Source organism: Gopherus flavomarginatus, chromosome 16 (genome assembly GCF_025201925.1).
Source record: "Gopherus flavomarginatus isolate rGopFla2 chromosome 16, rGopFla2.mat.asm, whole genome shotgun sequence".
NCBI classification, from domain to species: Eukaryota; Metazoa; Chordata; order Testudines; family Testudinidae; genus Gopherus; species Gopherus flavomarginatus.
This window is the reverse complement of record NC_066632.1, coordinates 8,046,270-8,064,208: the sequence shown is the minus strand read 5'-3', so window position 1 is coordinate 8,064,208 and position 17,939 is coordinate 8,046,270. Positions and strand designations below refer to the sequence as shown.

The 17,939-nt window shown below is 47.9% G+C and overlaps 1 protein-coding gene across 10 annotated transcripts in view; it reads left to right on the top strand.

The window, feature by feature from the left end:
* Positions 1–17,939, top strand: part of EVI5L (ecotropic viral integration site 5 like) — a 99,825-nt gene that overhangs the window by 39,049 nt on the left and 42,837 nt on the right. For 8 of the 10 annotated variants that reach the window (XM_050925824.1, XM_050925823.1, XM_050925816.1 and 5 more), the window contains 5 exons: positions 1,400–1,460; positions 2,166–2,219; positions 3,752–3,784; positions 10,862–11,002; positions 17,191–17,319. In XM_050925824.1, the coding sequence (XP_050781781.1) occupies positions 1,400–1,460; positions 2,166–2,219; positions 3,752–3,784; positions 10,862–11,002; positions 17,191–17,319 (418 nt within the window). The remainder of the gene's footprint in view (positions 1–1,399; positions 1,461–2,165; positions 2,220–3,751; positions 3,785–10,861; positions 11,003–17,190; positions 17,320–17,939) is intronic. The other 2 variants (XM_050925819.1, XM_050925817.1) reach the window with 1 other exon arrangement.

The window sequence follows — 17,939 nt, the reverse complement described above, 5'->3', positions numbered from 1 at the left end:
TGGTCTGTGCTATTTCGAGGATCCTGCACTAGACTTAAGCAGGAAGACAGGGAATGTAAAGGGAGTGTGCATTGTGGGCTCTTCTAGATATTCATTAGAGCCACACAGCAAGCAGCAGTGAAAATAGAGAAGAGATGAGTGAGTGCTGTGCGGGAGGACTCACTAATAACAAGGGAATTACTGCCTTCTCTGACAGCAGGTCTGATGGGCTTGTGGGAGGCCATGAAAGCTTTCCCGCACTATAGACAAGGCAGCCTGATGGCAGCAGAGCTGCTTGGCCTTGACAGGGACTCTGGCTTTGTTAGGAGTTGAGGGGGAATTTTGTGTATCCAAGGAAGTGGAAGTTTGGGGCAGGAGCTATACCCATCTCCCATTATGCAAGCAGAGGATGCTATGACCACCTGCCTTCCTCTCCTGGAAAATAGAAACCTGCAGTTTGAATCTCTTAAGTGAGGACAGTCATCCTGGCACTTGGTGCAAAGGAGGGTGCAGAAGATGGAAAGACAAAGATCAGGCAAAATTGGCCTATTCCAGTTTTGCTTGTAGTTCAGTTAAGGGGCTAGTTACTTCCTAGCCCCGTGGTAGCCTACAGTAGCTGTTCTGCCTTATTGTAAATTGCCTGAATGACTAGTGCCCTTCAGTTAGGCTGGGTCTTCCCAGCTCTGACAGTACTGTGTAGTGAGCAAAACTGTCCCCTTCCCCAAAAGATGGCACAGAAAGGAGAATCTCTTTGGGAGCACACAGTAATGAGAGACAGATTGTTATCCAACAGCAGAACCATGAAACCTAGCCAAAGGGTTCATTCGAGGGCAGGGGCGGATTGCTTGGAGAGGTGAGTTTAAGGAATGGTATTGAGGACACTCCTAGGCACACAAGCTCTCTGTTCCTCTTGTGCTGCTGCTCACTCCTCACCACAAATCTTGATCCTCGGCCTGTGACCGCCCATTGTGCTGCTCATCAGCTGATCTGGATGCCATGTTCTTTGGGATTGTGGCTCCAACTGAGCAGCAAGCAGTAGGAGCTGAGAACCGGAGTGTGTCAGTGGTAGGTCTTTAAGTTGATTACGAGTGTGTAAGACCTCCACCATGCAGCTAGGGGACTTAAAAGTATAATCCTTGGGTGAGGCAGTGTGTCTGTTTGTAAAAAATCAGCACATATGTAAAACCTCCAATCCAGGGTCACGAATTTGCCCCATCATGACCAGAAGCTTCAATACATGTGACCTGTTGCCACATGGGCCTCAGCACAAGGCACTGCAGGGGAGTTGTGATGTTAGCCTAGATTGTTAGCTCCTGTCCTTTGCAGGTGTACCCACGTGACCCTGAGCGCTCTGCTTGGGGGCGGGGGTGTGTGGGTCTGAAGCACATTTGATCCAACCTGGCTTTCATGTCTGTCTCAGGCTGGAGAAGGAGTATGCTGCAATCAAAAACAAAGAGATGGAGGAGCAGATTGAGATCAAAGTAAGTCCTTTCTTTGCTCCATGCCCTTCTTGCTCTGGCATTGTCTGTATCACAGCAGCACACAGAGGGAAAGGTTATGGGAGCCACCTTAGTTTAACTCTGAGAGCTCCTCAGATCACTGCCTCTAATGCTTCTTATTGGTGCTCCAGCACCATTATCCAAAGTTAGCCCTGGAGGGACAGAGATTACTGCTTTATAGACCTTTTCCTCTGAAAAAGATCCCACGTGCTTCTTATATGCATAACACAGATGCCCCCCTTTCCCATCTGGCCTTTCACATTTGTGTAACTAACTGCGCTTGGGTACTGAAATTCCCCCAGCAACTTCAGTCGGATGTCCCCTTCATTTTTTGTGCCGTGGTACTGCATGCTGTTAAACAGCTGCCATGTTCCACACCAGAGACAGCTGCACTTCAGAGATGAATGAGGTGATCCCTATGTATACTGTCTGGGTTCCTAGGGAATGAAAGGCACTATGTAAATGTAAGAGATTACTCCTGCTTTATTCTTATGGCTGAATTTGGAACTTACCCCAAAGCACTGGCAAAGGGTTTTCTGCACCCCAGAAGTTGTCTCTTTAGGTCTCTGGTCCATCACTTGCTGTGATTTTCAGTTACTTCCCAGTAGAGGGCAGACCCAACCTGTTTAATAAGGCCAGGCTTGCACACAGGAAGCTCCTGTTGATGTCTCGCTTCTTCCTCTGCAGAGGCTCCGGACTGAGAACCGCCTCTTGAAACAGCGGATTGAGACCCTGGAGAAGGTGAGAGGCGTGCCGGGCCGTGTGCGAATCCACCTCCTCCACTTCCAGACTAGCTTGGCTTCCAAGAACGAGGCCTTGCACAGCCGCCTGTCCCAGCTCACTATCAGCATGCCCAGGAAAGGCAACCATTAGGCCAGGCCATGTAGGCCGCATCATAAGCTCACACCCCTGCCTAGCATGTCAGTCTAATGCACTGTCGACAATAGTGATGGCTCCTAAAGGAAGGCTTTGGAGCTGGGTCAAAGGGCAGGGACTAGACATACTCTCAGGGTAACTATTGAAGTGATGCTTTTGTGTTCAAACATTTTGCAAGCTGGATGAGATGCTAAAGCACATTAAATCTTACTTGCCAGCTTACTGAACTGATGCTTAGATTGTTGTTTGGTTTTTTGGTTTTTTTTTTTTGTTTTTTTTTAATCTTCAGCTGCAGAATAAAATGTATAGCGCCCAAGTCCTGAAGACATGCTGAGGTCACTTGTAAAAGAGCATCTCTGGAACTGAGCAGAGTGCCTGATTTCTTTTCCCATGTGGCATTGACCGTACTTTAGTGTGGCTTTTAAAACTTATTTACCTGGCCTGCAATTGATTTGATTGCCCTGCCATTGAGTTTTGTACCTCAGCCTCACACTGTAAAATACTTCAGACTACTTAGTTCTTGTGTAAAAAACTTACAAAATGGATTTAAATAAAGCTTAAAAGGAAAATCTACAGAACCAGAGAGAATCCCTGATTACCCTACGGCTTCCTGGCCCCATGCATGACCAAGGGTCATCTACTAGCCTATCTGCGCTGCTGTCCTGCACTGTAGTCCTGAGCTTCAGAGGTGCTGAGCACCTGCAGCTCCCATCCACCTCCACAGATAAATGTTTGCTTTCAGCACCTCTGTAAAATCAGGCGCTAGAGGCTAGGTCCTCTCTCTGACAGCACTTGCCAAGATCAAGTATTTAGTATTATCTTTCCAGGTGGTAAGGACTCTGGCTCTCATGGATTTTTCCATTGCTAATTACTATGATCTTGTAGGGCATCACTGAGAACATCTTCAAGGTCTGCAGGCAGCATATGGCCCTAAAGTCTGTCATAGCAGCTCTCTATCCCTCTGGAACTGAAGGGTTCAGACCCAGCTAATCAATGGCAAGTTTATTGCTAGTCAATGGCAGGTTTATTGCTAGTGAACACAACAAGCAATTAGCCTCCTATCGAGGGAGACACTTGTTGGACAAATTCCCGTACAGACTTGGGGTGGCTTCTGGCAGGCTGCCACTGTTTACAACAAAAGGTAGTCAAGTGAAAAAGTGTGGACACCCCCCCTACCCCCCCACCCTAGCTGATCTGGAAGACTTCGCTTCTTGGGTGCACTTATCTCACTGGGCTCTGCTGGGTTCTCCTCCTCCTGCTGCTAAGTCTTGCTATACTGTGTGCTTCTAGCTGTGGTTGAAGCGCTTCTGCAATGACCTTGTTATTGTCGTGTCTTTTTTTTCGTTTTTTCTTTCTTTCTTTCTTCATCTTTCCTTCCCTGTCTGGATCTCCACTAGGAGAGCGCTGCCTTGGCAGATAGACTGATCCAGGTACTGTAAAAGCTTTATTTTCATCTCTCTCTTTATTTGGTTTTACCTTTCAGTCTCGAAACAAAACAGCTGCACCCACTCTGTGTGTGATTTGCATTTGCTCCACTTCTTTTTATACAGGGTTAGAGCAGCACTCCCACGCCAGATTCAAAGGGTTACAAGTGAATCTGTCCTTTATCACAAAACTTAAGAAGTCCCTTCTCCCACCAAAGTTCTCTGAAACACATACTTGAAAGAATTTTTGGGGCCAGAGCCTCAGTTGCTATAAATCAGCAAAGCTCTATTCAAATAAAAGGGCCAGATCCCCAGTGGGTGTAAATTGGCATAGTTTCATTGACTTCACTAGAGCACTTTCAGTTTATACTAGCTGAGGATCTGGCCCTTGATCTTCAGGCAAACATTCAGAGAGTAGCCCTGCTACCAAAATTATTTCAGCCTGACTAGATAAGGCAGGCAATCCTATCCTTGTTTTGCAACTGGGAAACTTGAAGTGACTTGCCCAGGTTCCACAGCAAGTGTGGAGCTAGGGTGGGAACTGGCACTCAGACCTCCTGAGTCTTCAGCCGCAAGACCATTCTTGCTGCTTAACTGACACCACACTGTAAGTTATGCATGTTGGCAGTCTTCAGCCAAGCATTGAATAGGGCAGAAAAGGTCATTCTGACAGCCACAAAGCTGGCCCCTCCACATCAGGCAGGAGCCAGCGTGAGGTGTGGGAGGGCAGTATATAGACAGCACTATCTGCTATACCTGGCTAGAGGATTCTAGAAATGTCCAGCTGCTGTAAAGCACATTAGGATCCCTTTAACCACTGGGGCACAAGGGTGAGAGTGGGGAGTGCATCCTGTGATCTATTGTAGCAAACCTGAGCAAAGCGGGTCCCTGCTATAACTGTGGTTCCTGCAGGACTTACCACTGTAACTATGCCACTAGCACGGGAAGATCTAAAGTGCCCAGCAGAGGCAGGTGGTTCTGTCTCAAATTACCTCTGTATAAATCCATGGTATGCCCCCATCTTGAATACTGTGTGCAGATGTGGTTGTCCCATCTCCAAACAAGATATATTAGAATTGGAAAAGGTACAGAAAAGGGCAACAAAAACAATTAGGGGTATGGAACAGTATCAGTTAATCACACTGGGACTTTGAGATAACTAAGGGAGGATATGATAGAGGTCTATAAATTCATGACTGGTGTGGAGAAAATAAATAAGGAAGTGTTGTTTATGTTTCATAACACAAGAACGAGGGGTTACCAAATGAAATGAATAAGCACCAGATTTAAAGCAAACACAAGGAAGTATTTCTTCACACAATACACAGTCAGCCTTTGGAACTCCTTGCCAGAGGATGCTGTGAAGGCCAAGACTATCACAAGGTCCAGAAAAGAACTAAGTAAGTTCATGGAGGACAGGTCCATTGATGGCTATTAGCCAAGATGTCCAGGGATGGTGTCACTAGCCTCTGTTTGCCAGAAATTGGAAATGGGCAATGGGATGGCTCACTTCATGATCACCTGTTCTGTTCGTTCCCTGTGGGGCATCTGGCATTGGCCACTGTCAGAAGACAGGATACTGGGCTAGATGGACCTTTGGTCTGACCCAGCATGTCTGTTTTTATGCAAGGTGGGTCAACTCTTGTGTATGCAGTATACAGCTCCCAACTCTCTAAGCAGCCGTTGCATGGTATTATCACCCTTCTCCCCTGCCTCCTACATGAAGGAGCAGTGAGCCTTGTTTTACTCTCTGGCCTAGTCCACTCTAGTTAATAGCGGTCATTGGAGCAGTGTGATGAAGAGACCCACAATGCTGTGCCACGAGGGTGGGGGAAAACTCTAACTTTGATACCCATTGCCCCTGACTCCTAGAACCAGAAGATGGGATGGACCCCAGCTGTGCCTCACTTCAGTCAAAACAAATTTAGGGTTGGAAATGCCCACCTCACACTGCGATCCCCACCTGCAGTCACTAGGAGGGTCTGCACTGCCATCTAAGCATTGGGCCAGGGTCTTCAGTGCAAAATGGACTAAGGTGGGGCAATGGAAGCCACCGGCTAACAGCATGAGGCTTCTGAGGCCAACTTCCTGATTGTATTGCAGCTCCCAGCTTTGCTGCTTCTATGGAGGCCATGAGTGAGAGCCTCTAGAACACGCTAGCATTAAAAGTAGCAGTGGGGTTAGCACAGCCACTTATGTGCATTAAGTATGTTTCAAAAGCCAAAGCCACAAAGCTGAAATACTACAGCTTAGTCTCCACGCTGACTTTACTCAAGGGGTGATGCTTAAACCAGTGCAAACCCCTGTGCAGGCACTTAAATGTATGTAAACCAGGTTTATAACAACTTAGCTTAAGTCAGTTTCTTCCTGTTTTAACCTATATTGACAAATTGGGTTTGAGTTACCTTTTATGAGTGGCTCCATAATGAGTTTGCACTGATTTAACTGAAGTGGTTTTAGTTAAACTGGCTGAGGACACTGAGGCCGGTGTTCACACTGGTGTGCATTCCTCTTCTGGGAGCAGGGGTTGAGGGCTTTGAGTTCATCATGCTATTCGTTAAGTGCCAACCAATCACTTAGTGCTATAGAAAATGTAAACTGAAGCGAGAAAGCAAAGTCAAGGACAAGGCAGGAATAACTAGAAATTCACCCTTGTGTAACTAAACTGCTGTAATTAAACCACTGCACACCTCTGTTGAGATGCAGTGCACCTTAATCTGGTAATTAACACCTGTGTTAGCACCAGTGCTGCATACCATTACTGGTTGTGCTGGTGCAGCTACATTGATTTATTTGTATTATTGTAACACCTTGGAGCCCCAGTCATGGCTCAGACCCTCACTGTGCTAATTGCTGTACAAACACCCAACAGAATGATGGTCCCTGTCCCAAAGAGCTCCCCATCTAAGACAGTGGGCCCCAAACTTTTGAGTCAGGCCCCTCCTTTCCCCTGTCTAATCCCCCCCCCCACAACCCCTCCAGGGCCAGGAGCGGTGCTGCAGCTCTGGGGGAGGGGGAAGCAGGCAGAGTAAGGGGGATGAGGCTGGGGCTACAGCTTGGAGTGGGTCTGAGGCCAGAATTGTGGCCAGGAGTTGGGCTGGGGTGGAGCCGTGTCAGGGGCAGGCATGGTGCTGGAAGCAGGGCTGGGTGGTGCTCCCTTCTTTCCCCCTGTGGAGGCTGGCCTGGCCCACCTTGTCCCTATGAACATTCCTCCGTGCTCCCCTAAATGGGAACAGCCCGGAGTTTGAGAACTTCAGATCTAAGACAAGAGACAGCAGATGAATACCAGCCAACAAAGCAGTACAAGGAAACAGTGAGACAGTACTGGACAGCCTGATAGGCAGTGGGCTCAGCACACCAGCAGTCTCCTCCGTTTCAAGGGTTTTGTAAAATTGTGGCAAAGGAGTGTTTGAAGGAGGACAGTGGCTTTGTGGGTATTTACGGAGAACTCCTCCCAAGCTTGGGAGCGGGTGGGGGAGAAAGGGGCTTGCTGTAGTGATCCCACTCAATTTTGGTTGTGTACAGCCAGCCTCAACTAGGGCCACATTCTCATTTACTCCAGTGCCCCTTTACACCACTGATTGTGCTCGCTTCATGCTGCCAGCTCCGTGTTCAGCAGAGTCAGCCCCATTAGCTCTTCTTAGCTAAGAACTCTCCCTCGTCAGGGGTAGCACAGCAGTGAGGAATCTGTCGTGAGACCACTGGGCCATCCTCGTGGGGAGAGAAGGGAGGGTCATGGACTCTTTAAGTCAGATCATGAAAAGTGTGGCTCTTGGCTAGAGGAAGATAAAAGTCCCAAGGCAGTTTTCCTGGGCAGTGTGTCTCAATGAAACTAAACAAACCCAACCAGAATGTCTCCTGAATTACAGCCCTTAGCCCCAGTGCATTCCTCAGTGCCAAGTCCTCTGCCTAATCCAGGGCTTGCTCTGGAGTCTCCTCTGCTGGAGGAGACCACTATGGCTTCCCTCACCTGGGAGGCTGTAACGATGCTGGTTCTTGCGGGACCCAACTGAGAGTGCCAATTCAGGACAAACTGCTTAAAGCAGGGCAGTTACAGCCCAAGGCTGGGGGTTTTCCACCTCTACAGCAAACCAAACCAGACAGACAAAGAGGACTTCGGTCTCACCCTCCTGGCTAACCACAAGTCACACATGTAATTTCCTTAGACACTCACCAGTGCCACTTGTTATGGGAACTAATGGTTATTAAAACCAATACCCCAGTAAAAGAAAAAAAGTTCTCTCAATCCCAAAGGACCAAGCCGCAGACCCAGGTCAATATACAAATCAGATCTTACCCACAAATCACGCTGTTGCCAGTCCTTTAGAATCTAAAATCTAAAGGTTTATTCATAAAAGGAAAAAGATAGAGATGAGAGCTAGAATTGGTGACACGGAATCAATTACATACAGTAATGGCAAAGTTCTTGGTTCAGGCTTATAGCAGTGATAGAATAAACTGCAGGTTCAAAATCAAGTCACTGGAGTGCATCCACAGTTGGGATGGGTCATTCAGTCCTTTGTTCAGAGCTTCAGTTTGTAGCAAAGTCCCTCCAGAGGTAAGAAGCAGGATTGAAGACAAGATGGAGATGAGGCATCAGCCTTTTATAGGCTTTTCCCAGGTGTAAGGACACCTCTTTGTTCCTACTGTGGAAAATTACAGCAAAATGGAGTCTGGAGTCACATGGGCAAGTCCCTGCATACATTGCTGGGTCACAAGGCCTATCTGCCTTCTCTCAGTGGGTCAGTTGTGTAGTTGATGGTCCTTAATGGGCCATCAAGCAGGCTAGGCAGAGCTGACACCAACTTCTCTGGGGTGTCACCCAAAGGCATAGCAGAAGTTTGAAATACAGACAGCATAGAGCCAATATTCATAACTTCAACTATAAAAATGATACATATATACAGATAACCAGCATACCATAACCTTGTCTTAGACACCTTATTTGACCCCCTTTATACAAGATTTGGTGCCACTACAGGACTTTGGTTGCAACAATGATCTATACCGTCCCAGTTCATGTCAATAACGTCACAGAGGCCCAGCTATCAGTGCCTCTTCCTATCAGCTTAGCAAGCCACAGCTCACAGCTCCTTACCTTGGCAGGCTTTCAAGGCCAACTTCCTCCATCGTGCTCAGAGAAGAGGTTTAACCCCTTCCTGCATGTCCCACTCACCCATGTCACATGTGAGGAGAGGTTTGAACCAGGAGAAGGGGCAGAGGGTAGGTGAACCAGGCTGGAGGGTCTGCTGCATACAGAGATAGGAGTGGGAGGAGACGTGAGGCATGAAGGCTGGCATCGTTTGTTGAGCAGGTATGATAAGGTGTAATGTAGCTATCATGTCATTAGTACTAATACTTTATATTTCAAAGCATTTCTCATGCCAGCTGCATACAGCTCCTCTGCAAACACAGCCACCTCTGGGGTGGAGAAAGGTAGCTAGGGGGATGAGGGCAAATTTTGGCTAGAGACTGTCACTGAGCCCACTCTTGGTGAAAAGTGCAGTGGTTCTCTTCACCAAGTAGATGAGACCCCGTGTCTGTACCCTGGTGAACACTTGAGAACCTGATTGCCCTCAGAGAGACAGGGCTAAAGCAACCCTGTGGAGCTGAGAACAGAGGCTTCGAGAGAGGAAACAGCTCATCCACTGGGGGCGCAGGCACTGCCAGCTCTCAGCACCATCATGATGAGAATTTAATATTTCGATGGTCATGGCGCCTGAAGCCCAATCACATTGGTGCCTTGTTACGCTCGGCACTGCAACCACCCACATGCAGAGTAAATGACCTCCATTGATAGGGTGCTAGGTGCTGTACACACCCAGAAATGACCACGCAAAGTAAATGGCCCCATGCACATGCATATGCAGACGTTGTGATCTGCATTGGGTGAGGCAGTGTGCACATATGCACAAAGTAAATGACCTTTTGTGCAAGTTTTGCACCAGTCCCTCTGCCCAATACAGTATTCTAGGGCCTTTCGATTTCTCACCCATCAGGAAGTCACCAATGCCTGATGTGCGTTCTTAGGATCTGTGGCCTAGAGGATCCTCCAGTCTGGTGACAGAGGGTCAGTGGGAGAGCCAGGAGCCTCTGATTCCCAATCCCTCCCCTCTGCTCTAAGCACTAACTGTGCTGCCCCCCCCCCCCAGTACAATAAATATAAGTTAAGTGATCTAGTTCCCTGTTCTAACCAGTAGAGACATTGTCTCTCAGTGTTGGGAATAGAACCCAGAAGTCCTGGCTCCCTGGTGGCACTCATCCTCTTGCTAGCAGGATGTTCACAGGCCAGTCTGATCAGTAACTGATTTTTTTTGAGGGGGGGGGGGGGTTGTCCAGACACATCAGTGAGTAAATGAGATATTGTGACCCAGTGGACGGGACAGGGTGCTAGGCGTCAGGTCCCCTCTATGTTCTGATCCTGGGCTTTACACTGACTAACAGTCACTTCCCCGCTGCCTTTCTGTGCCTCAGTTTCCCCAGCTGTAAAATAAGGATAATGCCATTTACTCACTATTCTAAAGCCTTGTCTGGCCTGTGCACGAAAACGGGTCTAAAAGGGATGAGCGTTAATATGTTGTATGCCTCCTTGTAAAGCAGGCAAGCATTTATCCCAAGGTCACAGTTGCAGAACACCAGAGGTCCCCCACTCTCACCACTAGACCGCACTCCCCTCCAAGATCTGAGACTCTAATCCAGGTGTCCTGAGTCTCATCCCTCTGATGTCACTCGATCACACTCTTCTCCCAGAGCTAGAAATGGAACCCAGGAGTCCTGACTCCCATCTCTGTATACTTTAGCTGAAAGACACTGTGGCAAGTGGTAACCTTATAGACAGAAGGGGTAACTGTCACTGAAGCATTGTCAGCGGAAGGTTGGGCAGCTGCTGACAGAGCTGTCTGAGGCATAGGCGGCCCCTTGGGGAATTCACTTCTTTCTGGTAAATCTGATCCCACCGGGCTGTGATCCCAGCCACTGCATGAGGCCCAGAGAGAGAATTCCCATGCAGATGCATGTGGAGCATGTTGAAGGTGTTTCCTTTGACATTCTCTTTCCCTCTCCTCTTCCCCCTCTCCCCTCCAGGGCCAAGTCACCCGCGCACAGGAGGCCGAAGAGAATTACATCATCAAGCGAGAGTTGGCAGTGGTGAAGCAGCAGTGCAGCTCAGCCACGGAGAACCTGCAGAAGGCCCAGAGCACCATCCGGCAGCTGCAGGACCAACAGGTAAGGCAGCAGGCTAGGGTGGCACTGCTGAGGGGGCATAGGGTGGGACTATGACACAGGGTGCCAGGTGGCACTAAAAATGCAGGCCTGGGGATTTGCCCTGCTTACTGGAACCTCTGGATAGATGGTCAAAGCAGCTGTATGTCCTGATGTGCACCAGCGCAGCTTTCCCTTGGGCAAATAGCAGCTGGGCCTGCCCATGCTAGTGCAGCTGCACATATAGCTGGGTACGATTTAGTCACATGATGCCATTTTGGGATCCTGCATCCCAGATGTTCAGGGAGCTGCCATTTAGCTGGAGCAAAATAATGTAATATTTATATTAGAGTAGCACCCAGAGACGCCAACTAAAATTGGGGCCCTGTAGTGCCAGGTGCTGCACAGACAATCCCTGCCCTGGAACTTACACTCAAATGATGCAAAGGAAGGATTAATAGCCCCATTTTATACCTGGGGAAACTGAGGCACAGAGCTATGCCCTGGAAGCCTTTGGTAGAGCTAGGAATTGAATGTACATCTTCTGAGTTCTAATTCAGCACTTTAACCACAAGACCATCTTTGGTCTCTGGACAGGGTTTATGGTGGATTGATTTAAATCAAAGTGATTTAAATAATTTATTTTGATCTTGTTTTGTGTTTACACTTTTTAGTTATTGTTCTAAAGAGATGTAGATTCTCATGGGTTGGTAACCATTAAAACATGTTGATTTGCACCAAACTATAAGCTTTATATTAAACTTGGAACTTCTTTTTGCTCACCAGCAGGATACACTATATTTATACACATTTATTTACACAGTTATAGAGCTTAATATTCATTTATTCAGAGTCTTAATGTTTACTTTTTTATAATGTTATAAAATGGTAAATGATGCATTTATCTTCTACATGATTGATTTTTTATTTGTGAATTGTATCAAGCTCTATTTAGATAGAAATTGGAATTTAATTAAAAATGTGCAAAAAGAAGCATTTTTAAAAAAAAATTAGTTAAATAAAACTACCTTAAATGTGCTGTATACGTAAGAAAAACAAGTTAATCAAAACACATTTTGCATTTAAAACTAACTGATATATTGAACAAAGAAGGTATTATCTGATAATGAGTTGAACTAACTGCTTCTGGTAAACATGTCCTTCAAGATTTTAATATGTAGTGTATGTAAAGCTTGTCTCTCACCAACAGTAGTTGGTCTAATAAAAGATGTTACCTCACCCACCTTGTCTCGTCGAGATTTTAAAACTAGTAGATCTCATCCTCTAACATTTAGTTTTTATTCATAGTTTGAAAAAGGTAAACAAGTTTTCCTCCTTTTTCAACTCCCAATTGGTTTCTTAACTTTCAGTAAACTAGTCCTTGAACTGAACTAGTTGAATAAACTGAAATCAAGAAAATATTCTCTTTGCACCTGTAGAAGAAGCTACTGCTGTCAAAAACTTATTTAGCACTTCAACAAACTCTCGTTGCAGGTGCTGAGCCCAGTGTCTTCCACCAGTTCAGTGGTTTGACTTTCTTTAAAACTTTAGCAGCAGACTTGTATTGCTTAATATTAAATGTTTTATTTAATTTAAACTGTTTTAATAGATTACTGTCTGTTTAGGCCTTAACATATATTGCCATAACTTCAATTTTTAATTTTAAATATGTTCATTTTTTAAAAGGAAAAATATGTACTTTAAATTTAAAAAAATCAAAGGTATGTTTTGAAAAATCAATTGATTTTTATTTTTTTTTAAATCATTGTTGGTGCCTCTGCTGGTTCCACTTTGGTCACTGTTGTCTATAGTCAAACTCCCCTTCTTGCAAGAAGCAGTGGAGGTGAGCTTGTGGATTCCAGCAGTGGCCCTGGAGATGAGTGATGTAGCAAAGGTTGCTTTGGTGTTACGCTGAATCCAGACCAGAGCCGAAATTAAAAGCTTACCCTAACAAACAGCTGGAGTGTGCCCTTCAGCAGGGAGCCCCCTCTTGGGGACCGAGCTTGCTATAACACAGTTAATATCCGTACTGTGAAAATAACTAGAGAGGAATGACGCAGGACGACCTTGTGGTTAAGGCCCTGGCTGGGACTCAGATCTAGATTCCATTCTCAGCTTTGCCACTGACTCGCTGTGTGAGCTTGGACAAATCCCTGCATGTCTCTGGGCCCCAGTTCTCCACCTGTAAAAGATGGATAACAATGCTCCCTTCCTTTCTCTGTTCAGACTCTGAGCTCTTTGGGGCATGGACTGTTTCTCGTTCTGTTTCTGTGCAGCAATTAGGCCCTGATCTCAAATGAGCTTTCTAATTGCTGCTACAGTAATTTGGGACGTGTACTGTTGACAGCTGTGGGCATTAGAGCTGCCGCGAAGTCAGGGCTGAACCACTAAGTGGAGGTTACAGAGATGAAAGCAAAAGCAAAGCAAAAGCTAAGTGTGTGTGAGATGGGCGCTTGGTGGCTGTGATGGTCTCACTCACACACACACTCCCGTGTAAAGGTTACCATCTGTGCATTGCTGAGAGCCCAATCTCTTTGCCACCTGTTGCCTGTCTTTGACAGAAGCTTTTTGATCAGGGAGGGCTTCTTATGAATCTCACAGGTGTCCTTGCAAGTGGGAAAAACGGCCAAGCAGTAGGTTGTTTTTTCTTGGGTAGGGGGAGAGCTTTGAATCCCCCCCTTCTGTGTGCAACTGAAGTCTCTCTGGTATTTTACTCCATCAAAAAATACAGAGCTCTCACCAAATGGACAGAGCAAACAAACATTGTGCTTAAAACAATGCTCAGTAGCTCTTCGGAAAGAGCCCCAGGTGAAAGCTCTCCAGGAGTGAATGCAGGGCTGTGTGGTTACAGGGAGAACAATAGTGCCTAGAAAGCAGAGCTGCCTACCGTGGATGGGCATAAAAAAAGAACCTAGAGGTTTGTCTGCTTCATGAGCTCTTCTGGTTCATCCCAAACGGGTTCTTTGTGAGAAGGAAGGGCTGGTCTTCTGGTGAGAGCATGGGACTGGGACTCAGGACTCCTGGGTGCTGTTCCTGGCTCTGCATGGGGAGTGGGAACTAGTGAGTTAGCAGGGGCCTGGGAGGTCAGACTCTTGGGTTCTATTCCTGGTTTTGCCACTGACTGTGTGACCTCAGGCAAATCTCAACACCTCTCTCTGCCTCAGTTTCTGCAGCTGCAAATGAGGATAACAGTTCTCTACACAACAGGAGCATTGTAATGCTAAGTTACTTAATGTTTGTAAAACATGTTGGGCTGTTCGAGTGGGAGATAGGCAGAGTGTTGCTGTTAAATGCAGAGTGTGTTGAAGCACTGTGTTACACTAGAAATGTAACAAATTCCATGTGCACCTGACTCATTTCAGAGGAGAAATCTGATGGAAGCCATAGACCCCAGCGTAGGGAACTGATAGCTGGAGAGGGATAACTGTTAGCCTCTGGGCATAAACCAAAGGTGCCAGTTCACATGGACTGTCCCATATGAGAAGTCTTTTGCAAATGGGCTGAGTGAAATGAGGGAGTCTCCTCACACCTGACCTTTGTGCGTCAGAGAGCTCTTCTCTCTTGGGCAGCTCCAGGGACATCTCAGGCTGCTAAGCAAAGCACCAGACCATCCAGGAGAAGAATCCTACACTAGCTGAGGGGAGGATGAGAAGCTGTGATCCATCTTTAATTCTCCAGTTCTAGGGGAATTCACAGCTAGATTGATTCTGAGTTCAGGTTCTGAGAAGACAGGGCTTTGCCACACCAGATCAGAGCATTGGCCCATCTACTGTGGCAGAGGCCACTACATAAGGCATCAGAGCAGCCTCTCCTTTGGATCATCAGTGGTGACAGCCCTTCCTGGCAGTTCTTTGGAGATCCAGGTGGTGGCTGATATGGGGAATTGGAAGTGGGGAGCTGGGTCTCCGGAGACTGAAAGAACTGGAGAACCACAGCTTCATAGAAAGCGGAACCATCTCACCCCCCCCACGCCTCCTGCCTCCTTCCTCCTTAATGCACCTGGTCAATTCCACAGTGCTGCAGATGCGTGGTGGTGGGAGATTCCTTCCTGAGCCCATACCGGTAATCAGCGTGTGTCCCCAGCACAAGATCTGATAAACCCCATCATCTCCGTTCACATGGCAACGGCCGCAAAACTCTCCAGCCTGCCTTTAAACCAGCTATGCTATCAGACTCTGTAACCTCCCCTCCCACTGGCTGGAAATGTGCAGGGTGATCATAGACAAGCCCTCCTAGGGCCCATCTAGTCCATCCACCCATAGAGGGATCGAGCTCCTCATATCATGCTCCCCTTGGCAGGGACAGTTCCCTCCCCCACCCTAGCAGCATATTCCTCTCCTGTGGGGTGCTCTCATTGCAGCTGCATTCACTCAGCATGGGGAGGAACTGGTTGGGGAGGGTTCTTGCTTCACTGATGGGAGATGACGATTCTGCCACTCAAGCTTGGTGCTGGGTAGGGTTGGCTTGGATCTCGGTTAAGCTTTGAGGCCAAACGGGTGCCAGGGCTAGACCTCAGCTGCTATAAATTGCCACTGACTCTGATGCAGCATCCCATCAGCCGGGGATCTGGTCCTTTTAATTCCAATGGAGTGATGCTGGTTTGTATACCAGCTGGGGATTTGGCCCCATTGACTCCAATGCAGCGATGGCCATTTGCACCAGCCAGGGATCTGGCCCCTAAAACTCTGATTCCAGGGTGCTGAGATCTCACACCCTGCTGGCGCAAGTCTCCTGTCCCAACCAAAGCAGAACCGGAAATTAGGCCCCTTTTGGTTTTGGATCCAATCTAAAACCACAGCTACAGAGGGCCTCCAATCCAAAGCACTCCAAAATTCAAAGGGTATTGGGTTCGCGGTTGCATCTGGTTGCAAAGAGGGGTCTTCACTCCTCCTCCCATGGGCTGGATTGGATCGTGTTTAATTCTCCCCCAGAAAACAAGCTGGTGTTTATCTGATGAACTGCCAACAGCTGCGATAGCGCAGACGGTTACAGTGGGTAGGAGCTGTGCCAGCGCTCCCCCAGCCTTCCCCCAGCGGAGGTTGCTGTGGTTGAGGCATGCTCTGGAGAGTAGCACTCTGCTCAGATTGGGTGGGGTGGGGGGTGAGATTGAAGAGCCAGCTGGATTCCGCTACAGGAGAGCCTACAGCAGCCAGCAACGGTATCCCCACCCAGCTACCCTTCTAAGTGCCCCAGGGTGTCACATAAGCAGCCTCGTGGCCTGCCGCCTCCTTGGAGCATGCCTAGTCCCCGCCAGAACTGTGGCCACTGGAGAAAAGGTTCAGAAGAAGACCTAGAGCAGCCACCACATTCAGGTGCTAAGTGTCTCACCCCATCAGGCAGTGCACAGTACAGTGACAAGAGTTGGGTCCATTTGTCCCACAGGTCAACAGGGACTGACAAGGCAGCAGTCAGCTGGCTCTTAGGAATCAGCTGGCTCAGGTGTCATGTTAATGGGCCCCCAGAAGCTGAATCCTGGACAGTTTGGTCCAATGTGAAGCCTTAAGGAGAAATCTCGGAGCATGCTGCTAGGAGATGCTGTGCTGGCCTTCACTGTGATTCTTGGATGAGACACAAGACCAAGGCCTTGAAGGCTTATGGACATTAAAGATCCTCTGGCCCTTTCTGGAAAAGTAGGAGCATTAACTCTGGTGCCCAGCTTCATTCACCTCAACTGTAGCATTGCTGTACATCTGTTACCCAGTGCCAATTACCACCCCAGAGCTGCTGCGTTGCAGTGATGGGAGCAGTTGTCACTTCAGAGGGCATGTCTATAGGAAGAGAGACTCCAAATCTGGGCAGCAACTCGGGGGTGTCTCCAAGAGTGGCAGGGAAGGTGAGCAGAGCTGTCTGATCATGGGTGCAGCTTAACATTGCGCTGGGCCCCCAAAGTGCAGATCTGTGTCTGTAATCCTGCAATCTGCCTTCCTTCTTCCCACCCATCAATGCTCCTCAGCCCTGCCCTACAGGGCTGCAAGGGGAGTTCCTTCCAGCGGCCTCTCACGTTGTCCTGCACTGAATATGGGGGTGCACTTGTGGGTAAAAGTTGGCTGCATGCCCTTGAGCATGTCTCCCCTTAGAGGCTGGCCCCTTCAACGAAAACAGCCTTGCTCTCACTAGAGGAGTTCCTCACTTGGTAGAGGCCTGTGGTTTCAGTGCTAAAGATCCCCCCCCGGTTAACAATGCCTGGTTTGGGTTTTTTTGCTTCCTCACAGGGAAACCCCCGGTTCACAGAGGAGTTTGTGAATCACCTGGAAACAGAGCTGGAGCAGTCACGTCTGAGGGAGACAGAGACACTGGGCGCACTCAAGGAGATGCAGGACAAAGTGCTGGACATGGAAAAGGTGTGTGTGAGGAGGGAGAAATCCCTGCTCCAGCATCGTTTAAATGTACAGTGGGAGTCATGCAGCCTGTGCCCCTACAACTTGCTGTAGGTCTGTTACTTTTATAGGATGGATTGTAAAACCAAGGCCTCTGATGGCTTCAGGGTCATTAAAGATCCCGTGATGCTTTCCATAAAAGTGGAGCTGTTAGCCCAGCCCTCCGGGTCCAGTACCATAGAAGGGTTGGGGGAGAGTGATAGCTTGGTGGTTTGAGCATTGGCCTGCTAAATCCAGAGTTATGAGTTCAGTCCTTGAGGAGGCCATTTAGGGAACTAGGGTAAAAAACTGTCTGGGGATTAGTCCTGCTTTGAGCAGGGGGTTGGGCTAGATGACCTCCTGAGGTCCCTTCCAACCCTGATATTCTAAGGGTTCTGCCTACGTAGACCCTCTCCTCCCTGTAGTTTCAGCAGGATGTGGGATTTTCCATCCTCATCTGATCTGTAGTTAAACAGCTGCTGTGTCCCCCAAGAAGTGGGTGTATTTCAGTGGGGAGTTAAGTGAGCCCTGTTTAGTTTGCAGAGTGCATTGGGGTCTCTCAGGATGAAAGGCATAAGGGATCAGATTCTCAGCTTCTGTAAATC